Source organism: Pezoporus occidentalis, unplaced genomic scaffold (genome assembly GCF_034315485.1).
Source record: "Pezoporus occidentalis ecotype Australia unplaced genomic scaffold, CSIRO_AGI_Poc_V1 ctg31, whole genome shotgun sequence".
NCBI lineage: Eukaryota > Metazoa > Chordata > Aves > Psittaciformes > Psittacidae > Pezoporus > Pezoporus occidentalis.
Window position 1 is genome coordinate 4,209,612 of NW_026915052.1, and position 25,131 is coordinate 4,234,742.

The 25,131-nt window shown below is 46.3% G+C and overlaps 1 protein-coding gene, 1 long non-coding RNA gene and 1 other non-coding gene across 3 annotated transcripts; all 3 read left to right on the forward strand.

Annotated features, from left to right (window-relative positions):
- The first annotated feature begins 6,522 nt into the window (after window positions 1-6,522).
- Window positions 6,523-11,529, forward strand: EIF5 (eukaryotic translation initiation factor 5). The gene is made up of 10 exons (XM_062628058.1): window positions 6,523-6,836; window positions 7,104-7,185; window positions 7,414-7,586; window positions 7,863-7,974; window positions 8,652-8,791; window positions 9,252-9,410; window positions 9,614-9,775; window positions 10,031-10,195; window positions 10,454-10,588; window positions 11,129-11,529. Exons 1-10 carry the CDS (start codon window positions 6,765-6,767, stop codon window positions 11,219-11,221), a joined length of 1,293 nt encoding a protein of 430 aa, XP_062484042.1. The 5' UTR covers window positions 6,523-6,764; the 3' UTR covers window positions 11,222-11,529.
- On the forward strand, window positions 8,334-8,457 carry LOC134168461 (small nucleolar RNA SNORA28). Its single transcript, XR_009966564.1, has one exon. It is a non-coding gene; the product is annotated as a small nucleolar RNA SNORA28 (small nucleolar RNA).
- A 1,330-nt stretch (window positions 11,530-12,859) lies between the features above and the next one.
- LOC134168384 (uncharacterized) lies at window positions 12,860-18,049 on the forward strand. Its single transcript, XR_009966529.1, has 3 exons — window positions 12,860-16,151; window positions 16,595-17,732; window positions 17,842-18,049. It is a non-coding gene; the product is annotated as an uncharacterized LOC134168384 (long non-coding RNA).
- The last annotated feature ends 7,082 nt before the right edge of the window (window positions 18,050-25,131 follow it).

Consider the following 25,131-nt stretch of genomic DNA (forward strand, 5'->3'; position numbering starts at 1 on the left):
ATGTGCTGCAACAAGCAGCGCAGACACCTAGAAACTAGCTCTGCAGCTACATGTTTCTGCCCACAGGAGAAGGACTTTGAGAGCATTTAGGATCTTCAAGGTCTCCCAAGCCTTGGAGGAGGTTCCGGAGACAGGCTCACAAAACCAGGAGCTACCACACCTACTTCTTAGGAAAAGTAGAAAGCCAATAGGCAACTAAGCACTCATTGCTACCTTTTTTACTACTTAGAGTTAAGATCTGCTGGGAAATAAACAGTGATAATCAGAACCCTAGTTGCCAGGCCATAAGAGGCCAAAGAAAATGGATGAGAGAGAACATGTGTACACGTGGAGGTGTTGGAAAAGGACACGATAGCCACAGAGGACCTGAGTAATTTTTTTAATAAAATGGAAATGAAAGCTTACGTCACCAAAATGATACTGGAAGAGAGATTTAACTCAAGGCACAAGCAGACAGATTTTGATGTCTGAAGCCTGGCTATGACAAGTAGCAGTATGAAATGTAAATGCAGTGGTTGCTAATGGGCATAATGAACAGGCAGGCAGCTTTGGCAGCACATTCTCAGCTGGAAGCTATATGCTCCAGGGACTCTATCTTCTACATGCACTTCTCGCAGCAGCCATACAAACGTAAGCAGGCAGATTTCCCAACCACAAGCATGCAGCTGCTGGATAATGCTAGTGGTTGCCAGCTAGGCCTGAAGCCAAAGCTGCTACCTGGACAAACTGAGGAAACCTGGCTTCTCCAATTTCTACCACTGACACTTCCACATACTGCTGAGATATATGGAGAAAAGACAGCTCTGCAAGATGGGGGCATCCTTCTTTCACAGGAGGTGTGAAATGTGGTCCGAACTGTGACGGGCTGAATTCACCTCCTGATTGAACTTCCACCCCATCTGCACTCTTCACTTGTTTCTGCGAGTTTGCCTTTATTTAATCACAGACAGCCTGGTTTTATTTGCTCAAAACAATGCTTTATTTTGTCTTTTCATCCAAATAACTACTGCCTGTAAAATTCCCAACAGACTCCTCCCACAGTCAAAGAACCAGCCAAGCACAATGCCAAAGCTAAAGGTACACTATTGAAAAATCACCAGCATAGAAAAGGACACACGTAGCAAATTGATATGTTCATGTGGAAAAATAAACACCGTGATGAAAACCCATGGTATCCTAGCAGACACAGTGAGACTGCTCAAATGGCCATTGGGCCATGCAGCCCAATAGCCCAAATACCACCTTTTCTAATGCACTGCTGAAGATACGCACTACTTAAAACTCAGCGATGCACAAAACAACCTTTAGCCCATCTTCTCTCAGCCCACATGGTCAGGCATTATTCAACTGTTCAGGAAGCTTGCTATCCTTTCAGATATACCAGTTGGTCTACGAAAAGATACATTACTACTATTATTTGGAAAGGGTATTCCTGCAAAGACACATCTGGAAGAAGCCCTCACATTAAGCAGCACGGACAGTCAGGCCCAATACCCCCTTAGCACTGCTCCCCTACCCAGCCAGCCTCTACTCATCTCCCACATTGCATTCCAATAGGGAACCCTGGGATACATAAAAAGCATCTTTTCCCCTTAGCATTTACAGCAACCAAATGCTAGCTTAGATTCTGCAGAGAAAGCTGGTTGCTTCTCCTTGCTGATGCGCCTCCCTTACATAGGCAGAGAAAGAGGGAGAGCAGGAGCGAGCCTCACCATGTCTACTGAGATAACACATTTGGGGCAGGACCTGCTTCGTGCTGCCAGCTGGATACTGAGCCCTTTCAGGGCACTCACACCCAAAGATTAGCTGGGAGATTTTAGCATTTCTGCGCAGTAATAGAAGCCACAAAAATAACTACCATAAATAATGGCTATATGTGTATCTAACATCATGCACTTGCTCTCCTTTTTCTCCCGCATTTACTAATTCCTGAAGTACTAATAATAGCACACAAGAACAATAATGTTATAGAACATAGAAAGGAAGGCATTTCACCAGGTGAGCCTCCCCAAAATGAACACTGGCAGACAGCAGTGAATGTCAAGCTCCTGAACATTAAACCCAGAATTAACCTTTGCTCTTGCTACTGATCGGTGTCCAGTGTCAATCCCAATGGATTTTGGACTCATGCTACCCAAAGGTTGCATATTCAAACTTGGCATGTAAATAATTAAACTTTCTTTACACATTGCAAGATAGGAAGAAGAAAGGCTATTGCTACTCGGGGTTCAGTGTAACTGTACATGATCTTAGCCCTCCTTCCATCTCCTTAAATTACTGAAATTACAGCCAAAGCATGAAGATGGCACAATGAGGAATCACAAACCCAGCTTCTAAAGGTCCCTGCCCACACTGGACAAAACAACAGCTCTGAAACAGTCACTGTACCGCTTATATCAGGAAAAAAACATTCTTCAAGGGCAAGGTTACCAAGTGGGCATTGAAATAGGGTCATGTTTCTAGCCAACCACATCACTAATAGACAACAAACTTGCTGAAGAATAGACAGGACACGAAGTTGTCTATCAGAGAATATAAACACACATCATTACAATGCCCATTTTTGAAGATTTACATCTTAAATACATACATTAAGATTTTCAATAAAATTTTTATTCTTCTGCATTATCAAAGAGATTGACTCTTTGTTATTTTTAATAAAAACTGAGTAAGGCAACACAGAACAAACTTGAACTGTTCAAGGCTGAACCAATGCTAATAAATCGTTCCTGTGATAATGAAACATGCCCTAAGGTCCACTGTGGAAAACTTCCTCAGACATGAACCCACTTCCAAAATGTGACTTACTAATGCCATTTAAAATGCCTTAACTACAAAAGTATATAAAAAACCTGTTTAGCTTCTACCAATGAAATGCAAAGCACACACAGTCTGCATTTTGAAGGTCACACAAACAATGTGAATGATGAACTTCACTATTTGTGAAGCCATGACATTTTAAAGTGGGAGGAGAGGAAGTATTTTTCTGCCTTGTCCAAGCCACAAAATGCTAAAATGAGCAAACTATAAAAATGAAGAATTAGTAAAACTATTTGGGATCTAACATTTAATATTAATGAAATGTTCTGGTGAGAAAAAAATCAACAAGTAGGCACCAAGAAGACAATAATCCATGACTTTAGTTTGTTTTGCATAAACCAGAATATCATATGACTCCAACTGGATGGGACCTGCTTTTTTTGCAGAAGGAACACTATCTTAAAAGGTAACTCTTTAACTTAATAATGTTGATTTATATACTACATAAACTACATATACTATACAGTTACTAGTTATGTCAAACAGCAGCAAATCCAGGGTCTCATTTCCCTTTTGCTGCTCAATAAAGTGGTGTTGGCAGCAGTACGCTCTAACGCTTGCAATTCATTAACCTCATAGGTGCTGTAGCATGGAACTAAAGCCACAGACAGGAGGCATTTAGCAAGTCATACACACTGTGGATTTTCACAGCAAAGGACTTCCTGCTGTGCTTTTCTTGCCTCCCACATTTTTATGATATTTTTCCCCTCCTGGTAACTGCCAAAGCCTCACATATTTTAGAAAAGTCTTTATTTTGCCCTAACCCTTTCACAAGTTTTACAAAGTGTTGCTGTGTGAAACATTTAACATATACTGAAGAATTTTCAACTTTTTCAAATGCAGACAGTGGAGTCCAAGACAGAGTCACATGACATTTTAGAGGATGGTGTCCTGACTACAAAGATTTGCTATTCCATAGGCTGGAAAGAGACCTACAACTGGCGCAGCAGTCGTCACACAGGAGGGCCTTGTTAGACAGCACCGAGAAGTGCACATTTACCTCTGGTTGCTCCAACCGAGGGAACACGATTTTTACTGTTGTGTGTCACTGGAAGTGGTCATGATAGCCCAGCTTTTATGATTTCTAAGAAAACCTCACTTATCAATCACCTTCATATTTGAATGCAGTACTTTTGCATATCACACCAGAAATGTTCAAGATGTACTTGAAGGTTCAACAGGAGGGGTGGTTCCTTCTACCACATCATGTTATCAAAAGTCAGCCGGGAAACCTATGTTTCAAAATTAATTTCAGGCAGGAAGAGATTTAGAATATATGACATTATTTCATCTCACTAGTAGTTTTATCTTCCTTCCCTCTCTTTTCCTCCATACACCCACACAGCCATCAAGCTTTTCATTATTCAGGAAGACACAGGAATTGAGAAGTTCCTGCTGGGGAGTGCTTATAGGGGTAAGACAGCTGGCTCATCACTCAATTGATAAAATCAAAAAAAAGTTCTTTGCCACTTTAACATTATTCACACTCTAAACATCCAAAATACATAACTCCTGTGATACTGGAAGAGTTAAGATGGAATACATTGGGAAAGAGTAGAGCAAAGGAAGAAATGACCAAAGTTTTCTGCTTTTAAAGTGCATGTAAATCCAAATATATATTTCATCCACTGTCCCAATTTAGCAAAGGAGGGTTTCATATTAAGAATAGAGAGTTTATACACATGGCGATTGCATCACCCTTCACTAGGTAGCCCAAGCACCCAGAGCTACCCAAAGCTGTCTTTATGACACTGAAGTTCAATTAATAGGCGCTTTCCTGCACCCTGAAATTAGGCAGCACAGGAAGAACGCAACTTATTCACCAACGTAATTGCTTTAAGTTATTTGCAATGCAGTTGATCAAACGTCCAGCATTCAGCCATTGCCGGTCAATTCCGAGGGGAAACCCACCCAAGCTTTCATCCCTACAGCACTGGAGGCTCTGCCTCGCTCGTACCGGCCGGCCGCAGCCTGGCCACCCCCGACTGCAACACGGATACAGGCTCCTCCGGCCGGCTCCGCGCTGCCTGCGTGAGGACAGCGCAAGCGGGACTCGGGCCCAACACCACCGGCTTGCGCGGGCCCGACCCACACGGGAGGGACCCTCGAGACCGCGGGGCGTCCTGCTCGCCTCCCTAGGCGAGAGGGCGGACCTGAGGGGAAGACAGAGGGGACCACCCTGCCGCAGAGACAGCGGCGCTGGCCGCAGCGGGGTCTCTCCCCCCGCGCCGCGCTCTCTCGCGAGACTCTGCCGACACAGGAGGCGGAGAGCGTCGTGGATTGATAGCGGTTGACAGGCAGCCAATACGGCGAGTGGTGAGCCAGACGGTGCTTTGAAGCAAGGAGTCTGTCTGCTTTCCCGCTTTTTCCTCTGTGCGTAGCATATGGGGGGGTGGTGCTTGGGATGAGGTGTCCTAGAGACCAGGAGAGGGAGCTTTAGTCGACAACAGACAAAAGCTGTAATCTGGAAGGAGGAGAAACGGCATGTTCTTTCTGAAAGCTCATGCTCAGCCCCCGAGATAACCTGCTTCCTCCATGCTTACGCAAGCACGTGGTCTGGTTAGATGGTGGCACTTAGACATTTTGGGGAAGGAAACCTCGTGCTTGAAAGGAAGCTTTCAGTGTATTTTTTGCTGAGGAAGGGCAAAAATGCATCTGGGTTAATGTAGAACATTGGGCATGTACAAATCTCTTTGCTTTAAATCTTACCAGAGGCAGTTGGATCACGTGGCAACAATAGATATGCTCTTAGGTGTAAATACCAAGGAGGCTATTTTAATGTGTCAGCACTTTTGTCGTTAATGATAACAGCATGATGATGTGTCAGAACAGCCATGCTGGGGTCAGGGTTGCATGTGTAGTCAACCAGTTGTGGCTTAAGTACTCTTGGGTCTGATTATAGAGACACATGTTAATATGTGAATACTGCTTAAGGCAACTTTAATAATAGGATTCATCTTCCTTCCCCTTCTTCCCCCTCCCTCCTTTCCCCTAAGAAAAAAAAAAACAACTGGAAAAGCTCCTGCACTGCTCTGTACCTCTGCATTGCTAGGCTTTCTACAGTGAAGCAACTTTTGTCAGACTTTATCAGGCTTATTGTTAAGTCAAAACTCAACAGAAGCTGCTAGGAGAATCCATAAGTGAGAGGGAGAATTACCTAATTTTCAACTCTTTTTCCACTCCAAAAAAAAACAAAAATGGTAAGCCATGTAAAAACTCTGTTGGGCTACAGATTGCTGCTGCTTTATTTTACTGGTATTACTCAACATGCTGACAGACTTCAGTTTATGTGGTAGGTTCATGCTATTATGTGGAATTTGAAACAGTTAGCCAAATATTTTGCATGTTTTTCTTCTGCCTTGCAGCCTGAAACGTATCACATGACCTTCTTGATGCAGGAACTGTTGGTCTCCATAATAAACCAAGCAGTGCTTTTCCTTTATTGATTGCATCACACCTTCAGGATTTAATTGTACAGAAAATAGTCTTTAGCTGTTCAGTGCTTTTTGAATAGTAAGAGTGGAAAGCTCTGTTGTAGTTGAGGACAAGTTCTTAGCAGTACAATTTAAGGCTGTTGTTTTCAGTTCCACAAATTGAAGACAGCTGTAGCATAAATGTACTTTCTTATCTCTGGTTTTCACCCTAGATACAGTCCCTTACGTAGCTCTGTAGCAATATCAAATCGGTGCGTGTTAAGGAAAACTTAATTTCTTTTCTGTTTGTTAACACTTTGCAGAGCTGTTGCGCAGCCACTGGTACCTGTATTGGGGAAACATAGCATACAAGCAAGAACCTTACAGCCTCAGTGGCGAAAATTTTTTCATGTCAGAGACCGAGAACTCTTGCAGTCGTTTATGTCATCCCGTCTTCTCCAGACAGAAGATACCAAAAAACTGCAATCAAAGATCTCTTCATCTTATTGATAAAGCTACTAATAAGGCAAAATGTCTGTCAACGTCAACCGCAGTGTTTCAGATCAGTTCTATCGCTACAAAATGCCCCGTCTGATTGCCAAGGTAACTAACTGTTAGTGGCAAGTAGGTAATGTTTCACACTTTCTCCCTTGATAGAGGAGAAAGAGGCAGGTAATGATGTTCAGCCAGTCAGGGCAAGGAGGGTGCTTGCTCCTTTCTGTCCAGACTAAGCACAGATTAGCTCTGCCGAGAAGGCGCACTTCAAAGCAGAACTTTGATGTAGTGAATTGGGGCATACATGCTGGGCTTGGCTGTTGCAGTCACTTAATCTTAAAGCACCTTTATTTTTTATCCCCCCCCCCCCCATAGGTGGAGGGCAAAGGAAATGGAATAAAGACTGTTATAGTCAACATGGTTGACGTTGCAAAGGCGCTTAATCGGCCTCCAACGTGTAAGTAGTCTGGAGTGACAATGCATATTTGCTCATTCTTTGTGTTTGAAGTGGTAGTGCTAAGTAGCTATTAAAGCATTAATACTGTTCTCCCACAACTCTTAAGAAATAAATGTGATCATCTCAGGATGAAATAATGAGCAGAAAAAAAAAACAGTATTTGATGTTTAAAAAGCACAGGGAGGATGTGAAGATAGGCATTGGTGGTTAACTATATTTTCTTTACAGATCCTACCAAATATTTTGGTTGTGAGCTGGGAGCACAGACCCAGTTTGATGTTAAGAATGACCGTTACATTGTCAATGGATCTCATGAGGCGAATAAGCTGCAAGACATGTTGGATGGATTCATTAAAAAATTTGTTCTCTGTCCTGAGTGTGAGAATCCTGAAACTGATCTGGTAAGTGCACTCTGTATTAGTGGTAGCACTGTGGAAATGCTCTGTTAGATGGTTATGGAAATGGTGCAAAGTTCATAGCTGACTTGAGTATGCCTCCTTTGCAAAAGTCCTACATTTATAGCAGTTCAGAACTTCACAGCTGCATGTCTATTTCAGATGCTTTGTGTCACTTTCAGCAGAGCACATTTAAAATCTCTGGTGCTAAAATTGGATTTAGGCTTTAATAGTAATTGTTCTGTAAGTGGTATATTAACGGGAGGATGTTCTTTTTTACAGCATGTCAATCCTAAGAAACAAACTATAGGTAACTCTTGCAAAGCCTGTGGCTATCGAGGCATGCTTGACACAAACCATAAACTCTGCACGTTCATTCTCAAAAACCCACCTGGTAAGTGTATATCCTTATTTGTTGGGGGTAAAGGGAGCCTCTTCAGTGTGAGTGCTGCTAATGAAGCAGAAAAACAAATTGGTTACGTATAATTCAAATGTAAAATGACTCAAGTATGCTCATAGAGTATGTTTGGGTCAGGATAAAGTATCTCCGCTCATAGTTTCAGCATGAGCAGTCTCTTCCCTTGTAATCCTGTAGCCTTCCCAAGTAGGAGTATTTGTGAAAAGTTGGGTTTACCTATGCAGAACAGAACTGAGCAGGAGGAGAGCTAGTCAGCAGTAGCATATTGCTGTTTTGCCTTAATGTCAAAGTAGAAAGTAAAAGTGAAAGGTAACTGCAGTGTTCTTGAACTGTGCAAGCAACACTCTGTAGTAAGCATCTAGTTGCCTGCTGCAATTTAAGCTTGCTAGAATAGAAAAGTCTAACCTATTCCAGGGGTCTCTGCTTTGTGAGGCCACCTGTTATACAGACTTGTACAACTTCATGTCTTGATGATAAGACTCGCTGGAACTGGGTTTTCCAGCAGATGCACAGCTGCCCTGAGTGTATGTGGGGATGAGTACTATATATAACTTGCTGCTAGACTTACTTGGGGATTTGGCAGATGTGTAATAGTGCAGGGACTTGTTTGCTTTCTCTGATTTGTAGAATAAAACATTAAAATTGACTTGCAGAAAGCGGTGACACTGGTACAGGAAAGAAAGAAAAGGAGAAGAAGAATAGAAAAGGCAAGGATAAAGAAAATGGTTCTGTGTCCAGCAGTGAGACACTTCCACCCCCACCACCAGAGGAGATAACTCCTCCACAGGTTGTGGTAAGTAGAAGAAAAAGCAGGGAAATAAAGGTGTGTGGGGTCTTGCTCTGATACAGAATTTCTGGTGCAATGCTGACTAGCAGGGAGCAGCAGTCATCTAGAAGTTCTTAATGTATCCAGAACTTCACTTCTGGAATAGAAGTATCGTTGTGCTTCCTCTTCAGAAGCTTTATCAGCTTTTCAGTAACAACCTCTGTGTTGCTTGTCAAGTGAAAGCTTTTAGCAGTCAGGCTCCTTGAACCAGGAGTATGTCATGAGTGTGCTAGATAATGGTAAAACTGCTTGAGGTAACCCAGCAAATGGCTATGAACTCACACCTAGCTTCCATTTACAAATTGTAGTGTAGCCCTTTCTTTAGTGGAAAATAAATACTTGTTTGAAAGTGCTCCTAAGCTATTACTAAGCTTGTAATAACATTATATGAATCTCTTGGTTTAATTTTTTTTTATTATTATTTTAGGAGGAGGAGGAGGATGATGACTGGGGTGAAGACACAACAGAAGAAGCCCAGAGGCGTAGAATGGATGAAATTAGTGACCATGCAAAGAACCTCACACTTAGTGAAGACCTGGAAAGAACAGTAGAGGAAAGAGTCAACATACTGTTTGATTTTGTGAAGGTGAATATTCTCATGTGGTTTACTTAGGGTAGCCACACAGCTGTAGTTGCGTAAGATGTTAGTAAGGAGACTACAAACAAGCTGCATAAGCTTCTACCAAAGTACTAGCTCCACCACTGATGAAGGAAGAAGCAGTGCAATGAAGTATTGACGCAGAGCATTTAAAGCTAACTCAGTAGATTTAAAGTGTTCCTGTCTTACAGAAAAAGAAGGAAGAAGGTGTCATTGATACTTCCGATAAAGACATTGTAGCAGAGGCAGAGAGACTGGATGTGAAAGCTATGGGCCCGCTGGTTCTCACTGAAGTCCTTTTTGACGAAAAGATTCGGGAACAGATAAGGAAATACAGGCGTCACTTCCTTCGTGTAAGCACTCCTTCCTTTTGCACCCAGGTTAACTGTTGGGTTGAGGTTTTGGTAGCAGCAGCTTAAGTCTGGATTGCTTGGTGTACTGTAGGGACAAAGATTTTTAAAGCACTGCTTAAGCTGGTGAGAAGTGCTGCGAGGGATAGCAGGACCTGCTGTAAATCTTGTCTCATTGAGACAAGTGCAGAAGCCGGAGCCCTGACTGGAGAGGAGGGTGGGGAAACTAATATTACTTCATTTTTATTGCAATTCTAGTTCTGCCACAACAACAAGAAAGCTCAGAGGTACCTTCTCCATGGCTTTGAGTGTGTGGTAGCCATGCATCAGTCTCAGCTTATTTCTAAAATACCGCATATTTTGAAGGAAATGTATGATGCAGATCTCCTGGAAGAAGAAGTTATCCTTGGCTGGGCAGAAAAGGTAAGGGATAGTATCTTGCATACTATACCAGTTAAATACGTGACTGGCATACTGTGTCTGGTTTCTCCTTTATGTGTAGTAGCTTGTGCAGGTGTCGTTAAACTAATCTGATGTAAGTTGATGTCTAGGAGAAGCCTTTTTAAAACTGGCTGCTCAAGGCAGTGGGATGAGGTTAGAGTTCTAAGTTACGCTCTTGCTGTATATGGGTATGATCTGATGTAAATTCCTTCAGTCTTCAAGCAAAGTCTGTCCTCTCAGGCGTCAAAGAAATACGTTGCAAAGGAGCTTGCCAAAGAAATCCGTGTCAAAGCAGAACCATTTATTAAATGGCTAAAGGAAGCTGAAGAAGAATCTTCCGGTAATGAAGAAGAGGATGAAGATGAAAACATAGAGGTAGGAGAGGTTCACTTACTGAAAACTACTCTTAAGGTTGCTCTTTCTGTCTTGTACTTGGTTTGGTGTGCTAGTCAGTGGCTTACTTCATGTACCACTGCATGTTGAACTGAAAGAACATTTTGTTTCTAATGCTGTGTCAGTGTTAGTCACTTGTTCTTAACTGTTCTATCTTCCTCGTAGCTTAGGCTTTGGTAGCTATGCTCCAGCTAATTGTGGCTGGACTTCTTTTTGTATGTAAAATTTTTGTTTTCTCCTAGTACTAAATTCTTGTTCCTGGACATGAGATTCTGCTTCCTACAGCTACACATGCATGTCTCTGCCTTCTAAAGGCAGACTAGTTGTTTCAGCATGCTTGAACTTGGGTTTTCTAAGCGGTATGCATTCTTGTGCTGGACCGTGCTGTGCAGCTCAGAACGCGTTAAGCAGCTTGTGGCAATAAACGGGATGGTTGTTGTGCGGGTTGGTGTTACAGCTCCTGATGTTAAAATTAGTGCTTATGTCAGTAGGTGCTGTAGTAAAAGTGTCTTGTCTCCACAGGTGGTGTACTCTACAACTGCCAGTGTACCTAAAGTTGAAACTGTGAAGCCTGCAAACAATAAAGATGATGATATTGATATTGATGCCATTTGAAGTGATGCAATATAGCTTCCAGCATAGTAATGCAAACGTCTCTGCGTTTTTTTGCCAGGAGTGTGACTCGTATGTGTACAAGCTGAAATGGCTTAACATCCTGCTACTCTTTGTACTCTAAAATGTATCTTTTTACTGTGACTGGTCATGTGTAACTAAGCCTAATACCGAGGAGTCAGCACGTCAGTGGACTGATCTAGTTTGCAACTGGCATGTTCTATTTTGTTTTTCCAACTTGTGTTGGACACATACTTGGAGCACATTTATACCATTGTGGAAATAAAGGATTTGGTTTTGGTCAATCTTCATTTGTGACTCTGAACACCTTTATTTCTCTTCCAAGTAAGTATTTGCACAACTTGGTGAAATGTGCAAAGTTGGGGGGGGGGGGGTGACAAATGTCAAGACAATCTCTTGAATGAGACAAAAAAATAGTCTTAGCTTAAGGCTGTTGCTAATGTTGAGGTTTGAAACCTGGGCAAGAAGCAGGTGTTGAGTAAGGTAGAGAGTACAAGTGCCAGCTCCTTAGAGCAGAAGCCAACTCTGGGTTCTGATCTATGTGGGCTTTTCTTAAGGGTTTTGACAGGGTTTTTTTTTCTGCATAAGCTGTTGGTTTGTTTTTCTTCTGAGGTTTTTGACAGCTCCTGTGGCAGCCTGATTTGGGATGAGCAAGGCATAATCTGGTGCTTTGAGCATAGGAGGCCCTGAAGCTGACCTGCCTAGCTCTGGGAGCAAGTCTTGTAGATAATAAATGCCAGTATGAGGTACCAAGAGTCCTTTAGAAAGCACACAAAGAGCAACCTAGCCTGTCTAAACAGGGAAACTGGTGTGACATGGTGTGTGAGCAACAGGGGTTGGCTCAGGAGTGTGGGTCAGTATGTGGGTTTGGGGAGGGTGTTTGCCCTTCACACCCTTGTGTTCTGAAAAAAAGAGGTGGTAAGAGTGACACTAAATTTTTTTTTATGTGAGGTTTGGCATTAGAAATTCTGAGATGGAGGCTTCAGTCCACAGGGAACTGCTTTTTCTAGCCAGACATACAGTTGGATGAAGATGATTGTGTTTGCTAGTTACAATAGTGATGAACTTGAGTACAGCAAGGTGTGTAGGTCTAGGAACATACAGTTGTGTTGCAGGTGGCCCTGGTGTGAAATTAATCACTTGGTACTTGTAGATGTGGCAAACAGCATTAGATGGGGTGAAGCCATGAAGCATTTGGAACTGTACCTTTAATTGGTGCTCACTGTAGAAGTACTAGAACAATGATTTATTTTTTTTTTCTTAACTTGAATACACACTTACTTCTGACATCTTTGAAAGACTCAGTGGTGTACAGTGTGGCTTTTACAGATAATGCTTCTGACTTGCCTGATACTGCTGTAGAAAACTGGGCAGCATTAAGTTCATGTGGAGAGTAGAACCTGGGGAGCTGCCTTAAAGCAAAAGGTTAGAACTTGAGGGATGGTGTCAGAAGCTTGAGAAGGAAGGGTTTAAAACATCATCTAGGAGGCGCAGTTTCAGCCCTGGGTGTCCTGCCTGCTTGTATTAACTGTTCAGCCATTGCTGATACCCAGAAAGTGAAGTCATTCACCAGTGGCACCAATGGATCTGGGAAATAAGATTTGCCAAATAATGTCTCCCTGCTAGTTGTCTTTTGCAGTGGGTGCTTGTACTTTGGGCAAGTTCTCTGGGCAGGTGGTTGAGTAGGCTTTGCAGAAAGGTTAATAAGAAGCTGTGCTCAGTTGCTGTGGGTGGAATGCTATGGCCTCTTAACCAATGGTTCTGGAGCATTCTTTGCAGCATGGGCAGCACCCTCTACTGATCTTGTGCGCCTGGTTCTTAGCTGGTGCAGGTCAGTTAAGACCAGGATAATCAGTTGCTTCATGCTGACAGTCTGCAGATGCAGCTTTGCAGATCCGACTCATAGCTTCTGGTCACATCCTAGAAATGGTTTCTGTCTGAAGTATCTGTTGCATGGTGTTGGCTTCTACCAGCTATGACACACAGTGATGTTCCATTTGAGATGTAGTTAGTTTCAGTTTAAAGCAGACTTGATCATAATTGTAGGGTGCTAGCAGAGGGGATAATCTCTTGTTTTTTCCTACCCAAAGACATAGTGATGAACAGGACACACCTGTTCCTCCCAGTAGGGAGCACAGAAGTAAATCCACCAAAGAAAAATCTGTAGGCTCAGTGAACTGATAATGCCAGCAAAGCTGTATGATGGTAGATTCTGGATAAATGTGGTGGGAGTGTGCAGGGAGTGAAAGTGTTTTTGTCAGTAGTAGCCCACAGCTAGATTAGATTAAGTACTATGAAGCGGTACCATCATCTTCAGATGGGAGAGACATCTACAAACACTGAGGCCGCCAGTAACTCCTGGGCCTGTGTCATGCTTCTGACTCCACACACATTGCTGTTTCTAACTCAGATCCTTGACTAAGAATTCCACCAACTAATAGAAATGAGCGCTCATTTCATGAGTGTTTCTTTAGGAAAGGAAGAAGTCTGACTTGAGTTTCCTGAGTCTTTGAATTTATTGCTGCTGATGATGGAAGTAGCAAGTACATATTCAAAATGCGACTTGGTGTTAAGATACAATCTGCTCCAAGCTTCAAAGAGACTCCTGGCATCTGGGAAGGAAACGATAAGTGTTGGGTGATTCCCCTCACTTCATACTGCACAGTCTCTCTTTAAAGTCCTCCGTGAATGCTGTGACTTGGCAGGTAGAAGGTCTAGTGCAGGTCTATCAGCCTTAGCTTTACAAACCTTCATCACCCTCCAGGAGCCTGGAACAGGGAGCTTTACTGCAGCTCAGCAGCCTTCATCAGGGGCTCCTCTTTGTCCAGCACAACTGGGAGTTTCTCAGCTGACAGCTTTGCTCAGGACAGCATTGCAAGCAGATGAAAGTTCAGCGGTTTCAACCACAGTTTGAAATCCTGGTGGTTGTTGTGTGTATGAGAAGAATTGCCTGAGCTCATTTTCATCAGTGGGATCCTAAAAATTGCCATTAGAGGCCAGGGCCTCACTCAGCTGGGAATGCGTTATATGAAAGCATGCTCTTTGCTCTTGAGGCTGTACAGCTCAGGCTTGTAGCGAGGCAATGACTAAAGATAAAGGGAAGCAATTTGAAGGGGCTGCAGGAGCCATAGTAATGTGCAGAATGCTTATTTCCCCTTGCTACATGTGCTGGTGGCTGCCCCAGCCCATGTAACTGTGGTGTGACACTTAGGTCAGCTTTTTAAACAGGGTGCATTTTGCTCTGTGGGGTCACTTGTATGAGGCATTACCACAAGGTTTTCATTCTTTCCTGCTAAGACATTCATTGCTTTTTCGGTTGAGATGCTCACTGAAACATCTCAATTTCCACCCAAGTCAAACAGCTCAGTTGGTTTGTCACTAGCCAGATGTACCACAGAGTGAAAAGCTGATTTATAACTCACTTAGTAAATGGGTGCATTTCAGTTATGCAAGTTCTGAACATTGATGTTTGAAAAGAGGAGGTATCACTGAAGAGCAATTAATGTAGTAATCTGGAACAAAGCTGTCCTTTCAGTTGAGGGCTGCTACAGGGTCGTAATAAAGGTCACAGCAGCTCTGGGCTTCCAGTGAAAGCAGCAAATGGAAATGGCAGGGAGAGATGGAACAGAAGTAGTTGACCTACCAATTACTCTTTCAAACTGTACCAGCTATTTTCTTCTCAAAGGAATTACTCTGAAAGAGCCCCTGAGTGCTGTTGCTGAAGATTGATTCCTTGGCATTCAGTAACACCACTGAACTGTGAAGATGTGGAACAGAAAACCCAGAAGTAAAAAAAAAAAAAAAGGCAGTTTGAAAACAGTGTTCTTTAAAGCCTGTGAAATCCTCTTTGTACACTTAAATTTCAGCTTAAGTCTTACAGAGTTGTTGTAGCCATTTTTCAGTTTGAAGACGATCATCTTACTGCACAGAGGTGTCAGTCTGTCTCCAGACCTAGAATTTGTGAGGGGCTTTGGCACTGACCAGCTTTCCTAGGATGTCACTTCCTTACCTAGTGAGGACCAGCACCAAGGTATCTCCACAGCTTCCTTAGAGCTGTTCCAGTTGAATCCATCAAGGATATGGCCCCAGCACTCAGGTGATGCTGCTTTCAATTCTGTAAAATTATGCATAAAAACTCCTTGATGTTTTTCAGAGGAAAAAGAAAAAAAGTCTTCAATATCTTGGCTTAGCAACCGAAAAAAAAAAGGGGTTCACCTGATCATTGTCAAGTTCCTCCTGTTATGGTGTCAGGGAAATCCAATAAATGTTAAACTATGTTTTCTGGATCTCAGTTTTTCCACTTGCATGTGCTTCAGAGTTGGTGCTTACTAAACAGCTAAAACTCTTTAGTAACATATCCCAGAAAAAAAGCTGTGTTTCTGTGAATGGAATGCCATTACCTTTCAGTGATGGCCATGTAATTCCATCATGACAGGGCAGATCTGGGGTGAAACCAGATCAGTAAGGCAAGGCTGGGAACAGCAAGGTCTGTGGCTGTGCATGGGTTTGCCCATGTGGTTACTCAAGGTTTACTAGGGCCACGGCCCAAGTGCCAGGTTGGGGAGGCCCCAGGCTGGGCTTCTCCCCGCTCTCTCACTCTGCTCCTTCCACATCACTCAGCTCCAAGGTTACTCAGCCGCACGTTATTGGAGCCAACATCGGCCACAGGCAGCCACACAGTTGCAAGGAGGAGGAAGAGGTGGCTGAGCCTGTTCCTGCTCCCAGGACCCTGACGATCTCTGAGGCTGGAGCTGGAAAGTGCTATTTTCCCACTGCTAATCTTACCTCATTACCGTGGTGACAAACACATTTCCTGCATAGTATTTTCTTTCTCAAGTGGGGAAGAGATGATGCAAATCTGGTCTGAGCCTAGGGACACAGGCACTTCAGCCAGACAATGGACATAAGGGAAGTATCAGGTTCATGTGGGTGTATTATTCTCTCTGAATTTTTGCTTGGTACTGATTTTTATATCTATTTGATATCAGTAAAACCCAGCTAATAGCACTGACGTCAATGGAGTTTGGCTTTGTATCTATGCAATTAAAGTACAGAGCTGGCATCTTTAAAAGAAACATTAAGAAAGTATATTTCCCCACAAGAATCCTATCCCTGTGTTGTTAGGGAATAGTTGATGGATTATTTCAGTAAGAATAAATAAATAATACTCTTACAGACAAATTATAGATATACAAATTGTGAACAGAGTAGTTCGCATAGGAAAAGACTAAATAAAAGAACAGTTTAAATAAAGAAACTAAGGGGTTTTCACATGGTCTCTGATGTTGGGAAACCTAGATTTAAAGGCTTCCATCTCCATTGTTCCTTCAACCTGTGCTCATAGTCTGTAGTGAGCCAGAGGAGCTGGTGGTCCCAGGCTGGATGTGCTGTGGGGATCAGGGTGGTTATGGTTGGTAGGAAAGGATGCTCAGTGGAGAAATGAGATGCAGGAGCACAGCTGCGATGACAGGAAAATACTGCTCTGTGGGGGAAAAGTCATAGGATTTTAAAAAATCTCTTTTAGATTCCTATTTATCACCTGACATTTAATCCAGGAGTTAGCATTCTCCATTGCAGAAAGCGCAATTTTAAGGAAAAAGTCACTGACTATCATAGACTTCTAACAAAATCCAGAGAACCGGTTTAAATGAATGGTATCAGCCAAGCCCCACGAGGTCAGATCAGTGAGGTAACCGCATCCACTCAGGCTGCTGTCAGGAACACACCACCTCCAGAACAGCGAAGTCCCTGCTGCAGCGGAGCAGTACAGAAAAAGGGAAGGGAAACCTTTCTTGTAAGGGGAGCAGGCTGGATCCTACCCAATGGAGGTCACCCAAGAGCACCACCTTCACCTTGCAGCCAAATGGAGGAGCCAAAGTTTTTAGCAAGTAGCACAACTTGCTGGAATCAAGACTTCCAGAGCTGAAAAAAACACCATAAAAAGTAGTAACACGTAGGCAGAACTACTGTGTGCTCCTCATGTTGATTAAAATAAAGGGGATGGGAGGTGGTGGGTCTTCCTAGCCAGCTCCTGCTCAATCCTGATGCCAAAAGACAGGAGCAACGCACTTGACTTTGGCAAAACAAATGCCATAGGAAGCAAGAGGTGCTCACGGAGCCTCTGGGGCTGGTGAACCACTAACCAGTCCTGGTGAACCTCCTCACTTCTATAGACCGGGAGATGCCTTTCCATGCTTTGCATGGCCATGTCGGGGTGCTCATCTGCTCAGGACAGGTCCCTTGGGGAGGGTGGGCTGGGAGGGAGGCAGCAGGGAAACCAAGCTTAGCACCATGGATATGGCTGGTCCAGGTCAATGAGCGGGAAGCCAGGAGGTGAAGGTGACCATAGTACACGGGTGCTGGAGGAATGTGAGACCTGTGAGGCCTTCCTGCTTGGTAACACCGACAGCCTTATCCCAGGCAAGGGGGTGGTTTTATCTGAATCATAGAGGAAAACTGAGCATTTCTGGTGGGAGGAGAAGTGGGAGAACAGGTACCTGTGTGTCGCGAGAGCCTTCTCTGGGGGTGTTTGGTGATGTGCACTGGGGAGCTGGGAGCTCCACGAGCACAAGGTGCTAACTGCAGCTTCTTTACCTTACAAGAGTCTTTCATGACACTGTTGCTACCTTTGTTTCTGTTTTTTTCCTGCGCCAGGGGGTGGAACCGAAGACAGAAAGCAGCAATGGTATCGCTAATACCAGAAAACCTGTTCTGCAGGAAAACCTGCACATGTGTGCGGGATGGGGAAGGAGCGGCTGACTCATGACCCAACCTGCCCTGCACATAGCAGGGTGGTGGGGGATGTCAGGCACCTTCTCTGCTCTCCCCCTTTCCCATGAACCCATTCTCAGCCCTGGCTCACAGAGGCTGGCTGCTGTTCGGCCTTCACTTGGTAACCTGTGAGCAGCTACTGGTGTGAATGGCTCTTCCTGGACTACTCTGCCTTTCCTGCTCCATGGGACTTGCTCTGCTTTGGTGGCCAGCAGTCTCTGCCTTGGTCCAGAGCTGGTCGGTGGTGGTGGATTTTGGTGTCTGTAATGGAGATAGCTGTAGCTGTCAGAGGGCTGACCCACAGAGAGGTCTATGCCTGCAGAGGTACCTGGCTGTCAGAGAGGCCACCAGTGCTGAGAGTTTCCCATGGCCCACTTTCCCTCCCTAAATTGTGTTTGTCAGCAGCAGAGAGCCGCTCCCCGCGTGTCCCCAGGCTGCAGCACAGCGGAACCCAGCCGAGGATCCCAGCGGGCCCTGACCCTATTTCCCCCAGCGCATGCACGCACGCGTGAGGCCCCTCCGACACTACCCGCTGCGGGACGCAGCCCGGCAGGCGATGGGAGGAGGCCCGGCCCCGGCCTGGGTGCCGCCTGCGGCCCGAGCCCCGCCACCTGCCTGCCCGGGGCTGCCTGCGGAGCGGGGCCGGGAAGGGCGCGACTCTCCACACGGACCCACGGCAACTGCCGCCAGGGGGAGCCCGTGCGCCAGCGGCACCGCCCGACCCCCGGCCCGGCCCGGCCCGAAGCGTCTCGCTGCGGGAACGGACCGAGGGAGGGAAACCGGGAACAGGGAAACAGGGAAAGGAAGGGAAGCGAAAGGAAGGGAAAAAGGAAAGGAAGAAAAAAAAATAAATACGCGAAAAAATCCTGTCCTTCTCTCCAATTTTTACACTCCTGAGTACTTTCTGGCTATGGGTCTGCTGTGGTTGCCCTCCAATCTCCCAGCACCCACAAAGGCTCACTGCTCTTTCTGCATCATTTTGGGGAACAAGTGCAAAATGCTCTGTGCTGGATGGAAGGGGTGTTCCCGGCCCCAGCCGCACACCCGTCTCTGCTGGCAGCCCGTGTGGGAAGTGGGGTCACACCTGCCACAGGGCGCCAGGAGACACAGGGAGACTCGGGGCAGGGAGGTGGCAGAGTGGTCACCTTATCACCCTCCACTCTAGGATGGTCAAGGCATTGCAGTGGAGAAGATGCCTTTTTGGAGGGAAACAGGAGGGAGCCGTGTGATGGGGCAGGGTGTCGATGGAGGTGAGGGTGGTGGAGATAATCCGCTCCCGAAACCACTGTCAAGAAAGTGTTTGGGAGAGACAGGGGAGCTACAGCGGCCTCTCCTTCACACAGTGTAAATCATGAAGTGTTTTCTTCCAGAAAGTATATAGTACATCCATGTTATACCCAGGGAAGACTTCTGTTCTGATACCCTCCAGCTTGTATTACACAGGATGCTTTCAAACCCACCATCCATGTACCCTCAGTTCACATGCTCTGAGGGTAAAAGGATGCCCTTGACATTTGAGGCCATATGTAGCCTGCTCACCCTTGTCAGTAGGAACAACTACCACGTCTCCACACGTGGCAGAGTGAATGCTGCAGAGGCAGGAGCTGCATCCTCTGAGCTGCTCCTTACTGTTTCCAGGTAACGCATCTTGTGAATGAGCCACTTCACCAGCTGTGCTTGCCCAAATGCCACGTGCAAGGGAGCTGCACATGCAGCCAGAAGCTGCTTTGCCCCCAGGGGCACCTGCCCTGTCCTGCTGGTCATCTCGAGGCTTCAACCTTCCTCCTCCAGCACAAGGACGTGGCGGTGGTGCTGGGACTCACCAGTGACTCACCATGCAGCACCCTGCTGTCCCATGGTCCCTCCTCCATCTGCATTCCTAGTACCTGGGATGCTATAATTAAACACCTCCGAAGAGCTGTGTTAACATGAGGGGTACCCACAGCTGCAGGGATCTCCTGCCCAGCAGTTAGGATGAATCTGAGCATCTTGGATTTTTTTCATGCTGTTTTGTGATGTTATTTTTCTGCAGTCATATCACACAGAGCAAAAGCAAAATAGGAAAAGCATCAGCTGTGCAGGAGGAGAGAGTTCCTTACATGATCCTGCCTGAAGCTACTTCTGGACAGGCTGAGCATCTTGGCTTTGCTTGGGCAGCACAGGGTTGGCACAGGGGTGGTGGGATGGGTTGATGGAGGCTGGCATCTGGCTGTATCCATGTAGCTCTGCCAGGCATGGGCAGTGCAGCATCCTGCAGTGAGATCCCACACCTCCAACATGGATTTGCCTTTCCCCACAGGATACTGCGCCTACTGGTGCCCAATGGAGGGACTGACCAAGCTGCCACCCAAAAAGCAGCTGCAAATTAGCAGTGGGTACAAATCCACGTGGCCAACAGCTCCATGCATTACCTTAGTGCCTCTGTTTTTTCGCCCAACCTTTCCCGACAGCATCCTAGAGTCGAGTAACTCACTCACCCAGGCTATGGATATTTCTGGGAGATAAAGATGGGCATCTCCCTCTTGCCTAGGAACCGAAGGGGTGCTCCTCAACATGGTGGTTTCACAGTACAAGCAGCTGCTCAGTATCAGGCAAGCTCCAACCGGTGTCTCCCCATTTTTCATGATAAATGAAGACACCAGAGTTGGGTTTTTCTCAAAGATTTCCCCCTTCCAGGTCTTCCTAACCTCTTCAAACACAAGAATACTTTGCATCTTCTGGGAGGGCTTTCAGGTGACTGCCTGACAAGTGAATTAATGTCCTTCCAGGTGTCAGAGAAGCAAAAACCTCATTGTCTGACCCAGATATGTGCAATTTCGATGTATTTGAGTTCCTCTCACTTGATACCTGCGAGATCAGAAGGGGAAAGGTGCTTGGCCCAAGTCTGTCTCGGAGGTGGGACAACCAGAGTCAAAAAGCCAGGCAAGTGGCTATCCTGGGCCTGGGTGCTGCTGCCATCTGAGGTGACAGTGTGAAGGCAGTGCCACTCATGTACCTGCAGCAGGACAGGGTGGCTCCAGGAAGGCCCCTGAAGCCCCTTCCCTGTGCTCCAGGGCTCTCCACAGCACTCCCACCCCAGGTAGGGCCAGCCAGACCCTGCAAAACCCAAGCAGGTGCCCACGTTTCCAAGTGGATATTTTTCCCTAAAGGGGGGTGCCCCTTTAGGGAAAAAGGGAAGCCTGGTCTCTGCATCCCTATTTTCTTGATTGGCTCTGAAAAACTGAACCCAGCTCTGAGCACTAAACTACCCCTTGTTCAGGCTTTCCCTAGCAGGTATTTTCTCAGTGCTGGGCTGCTGATGGAGACAGCAGGCTTCCCCCTCCCCACTCTGCCCCCACTCCCCCAGTCTTTGATCCCAGCAGCTCTGGAAACTAAGCTTTGAAAACACAGTGATTTCACAGACGTGTTGATTAGGCAATGAGATTCCAAGAGGCAAATGACAACCCGGCTGCACCGCCTGGCTCTGCGAGGCTGGAGCTCCCCACCAGGAGATGTAGTCTCTTTTTTTTTTTTGACACATCCAGGGTGTTGTATTATTAATAAAAAAAGGCAGAAAGAACTTCTAAGAAGAAAACGACTTCCAAAGAAAATGCTCTTTTTTCTTTCTATTTTTTTCTTCTCCTGTGGATCTGTAGCTTCCTTGAAGACAGCTCAGTCTTTTCTCTTTTTTGCAGAGCAAAAAATGAGCATACATTTACCCTGGAGCAGGGACAGCCTCCTGGGCACAGAGAAAGATTCCAGGGATTTGTCTCCCCTAGCAGGCTGTTAATCAATGCTTCCAGTTTCATAAGAAAATGGGTTTAATGGAAGATGGAGAGAGGGCAGTGGCCTTTCGTGTTTAATTGTACAAAAATATAACCCCATCTTAGCAGTGCTGTAAGGACTGGATTGCCTCTCCTCCATCCATCTGGGATGGGGAGTAGGACAGCCTGATGTGGCTGCCTCCACAGCAGCTGTGATGACATACAGAGACTCCAAGTCTTTCTTATTCAAATACCCCATAATCCAGCTTCAAAAACCAACCTTCCCCCCAACCCCCAATCTGTATTAATAGCACTGTGCTTTTTTTTAAGTGCTCCTGACACTATTCTCAGTATATCAGCCCAGGGTGGGAGGTGTTTGGGGGCTGATTCATCTCGGTTTTGGCACTGGAAAAGCAGGGATTGCCCTCAGCAGGGGATAAACTCGGGTGGCCTTGTACTCCAAGCCTAGGGCAAGTGGGATGCTGAATCCAGCCTGCCTGGCTAGTCGCCACCACAGAGGCTGGCCTAGACATGAAGGACCTTACCTCCTCTTCTCTAGCTTGCATATTCAGAAATATCCGAACAGACATGGGCTGGCTTCCAAACACTGAACAGAGGTAGACTCCGGTAGCCTTTATCCCTGTGCACCTTCTTCCCCACTAGCACAGAATGGGTGAGATTATTTCTCTCTCAGTGTGCTGACTCCTTTCCCTTGGTGCTGCTTAAAAGCACTCCAAAAATTAAAAGCTGATCAGCCTGTACATGTGCAGCTCATTCTGCACAATGTGCCCCTTTGGAAAGGGAGTTTAACTGGTGAACTGCAGGAGACGAGTTCTGTGCTCCCCAACACCCATGCTGTGCCACTCCCTCCCACTGCTCCCATGCATGGAGGGGTCCTCAAAATGCTCAACCCCTGCAGTGCGGGGGATGCAGACACACATGGAGCAGGAGGTGGGTTGGCACCGGGTGCGAGAAGGCTGAGCAACCTATCCCTGGCTGCATTCTGCTGCAGTATGATGCCGCTCTGGTCCTCCAGCTGTCTGTTTTCAGCCATCCCATCCCCATTCCTCAAGGAGCAGCTTGCAGGTGACATCTTTGACACCTCCAGCTCTATCTCTGCACATAGCAGCTTTTCATCTCTGGCAGCTAATAGCAGAGTGCTGGGGGAAGGGGACCATATGCCAGAGCAGCTCATCTGAGGCACCTTTTCACTTATAACATCACGTGCCCCCATAGCAAGAGAAAGGCTCTGACAGGCAGTTAGAGCAGTGACCAGAGTATCTATCCCTCCCCATGATGTCCATACTGTAAGTGATGCTTCTGCCTCTGTGCTCGTGGCAAGAGGCAGGGACAGGAAAAGAGCTGCCTTTGTTTGGAGTGACACCACAAATAGCACATGCTGGTGGCAGCCAGGAGCACGTGCTTTGCCAAAATCCAGTGACAGGAGTGCGGGGTAAGCAGCCGTGGCAGCGCTGGAACAAAGGCAGCGGCTGAATCAATCCGCAGAAAGAGCCACCTTCCTTCACCCTGCTGCCTGCTGCGTGCTCGCTGCTGGGAACATCTGAATCACAGCAGCCTGAGGTAATTAGAGGGTATGAAGCTCAGGTTCAGTTCAGCTCCAGGGAATTTAGCTCCCCTCCTTCCAAGGGACACTGTAGCTCCAAGGAGCTCTGGTGCTGTCCTAATTAATGATGTATGCTGTTAATGGCTGATCCTGTAGAGAATGCAGATGTCAGTCATCGTTCAGACAGCAGCAGCAAGGTGACGGGTTTCCCCATTGGAAGGGAGAAAGTGTCCTGGCATCCCAGTCCTCCTCCAGAAGAGAGGAGGAATCCTAGGGAGAGTGAGAAACTGAGCTGCCAGGCTATGCTGCCACCCTCTCCAGGTCCTGTCTGCTCCTCACTGCTCCCTCCAGGAGCTAAATTACATCCTATCACAGCCATGATTTCCAGTGGAGCTGGTGTCCAGAGCCTGACTGCAGGGATGTGGCAGCAGCAGGAGGCTGCCCATGGGGGCTTGGGAGGCCCTGCAGAGCAATAATGAATGCTTTGTCAGGGATGGGTGTTGGCCCATGAGCATCCATACCAGGGCCCAAACTCTCTCCTTGCCTTTTGCTTGCAGCCTGACAGGCAGCCCAGCAGCTGTGACCCAGACTCTTGATGTATAGGAAAACATTAATTTGCATCTTTCTCTAAACTATATGGGAGTGCTGGGGATTCCCAACCTGCTTCTGCTCTCCTCCTCCCAGGTAACCTTTTCATAACCTCCTGCTTTTTATGTTTGGACACTTTAACCCCATCAACAGCAAATGCTCTCACCTTTGCATGCATGGAGCTCTCTGGGGACTGGAACCCACCAGAGCAGTTATTACAGAGTTCTCCAAGGTCTGTCCTCTTCTCTGCCCCTCTTGTCACTCACTGTCACTCCGGCTCACTGGCCGGAGAGGAAGCAGGGGCATGCACATGTTTCAGTATGTGCCTCATTTTTAATGTGTTTATTTTTAGCTTGTTTTTGTGTCCCGTGGGGGATTCCACAGGAAATCCTGCAGCCATGGGACAACACAGAGCTCAGGTTCCCGATTGTGTTACATACGTTAACAGAGATGTGATCTATACGGGGGGTTGTGAAAAGCAGCTATAAATACTTCCTCCAGCTGCACCAATATCCCCTTGTCTCCCTTCCCTGCACAGCACCTGTTGACGCTCACGTACCCTGTTAAGATTAGCTGCTTTGCAAGGAAGGGAAGCCCTGACTCCGGAGCCATCACTCCCTGCCCCACGCAGCAGAACGTGGCTGGTCTGTGTCGGGAGGCCGCTGGGGCTGTCAAAATCTGACCACCCGACAGGGCTGGCTCCACCGGGGAAGACACTGAGGAACAGTTGGAAAGCAGCTGGCTCAAATGCAGGACCCCTCTGGGCTTGCTGGAATGAGTAATGCATGAAGGTTTGGCCTGTGTTTGTAGCACATGGAGATGATACACATGTATGCGATTGGGGTCATGGCATCCACATATGGGGGAGGTGTTTGGGTTCTGCTGCCTACAAGAAGAGGGACTTCTCAGCCATGAGAGATGGCTCTTGACCTCTTCACAGGCTCAGAACATCACGGGGGGAAGGTGCTGCACAGGGTGCCCCAGCCTGAGCTAGTGCACGCCTGGAGGAAGCAAAGATCCCAGCCCCAGCTGGCATCCATGGTGGACACTGCTTGGCAAAATTCATCTCTGAGCTGTGCCTCTGGTTTTCCCATTCCCACGAGCTGCCATTCCTGGCTGCTGGTGAGTCAATCCTTGGCCGTGCCATGCTCTGCTGCTCTGCATAAAGCCTCAGCCGTATGGGGAGCCCGTAATATAGCGGTTGCAGACGGTGTTCCCCTTCCACG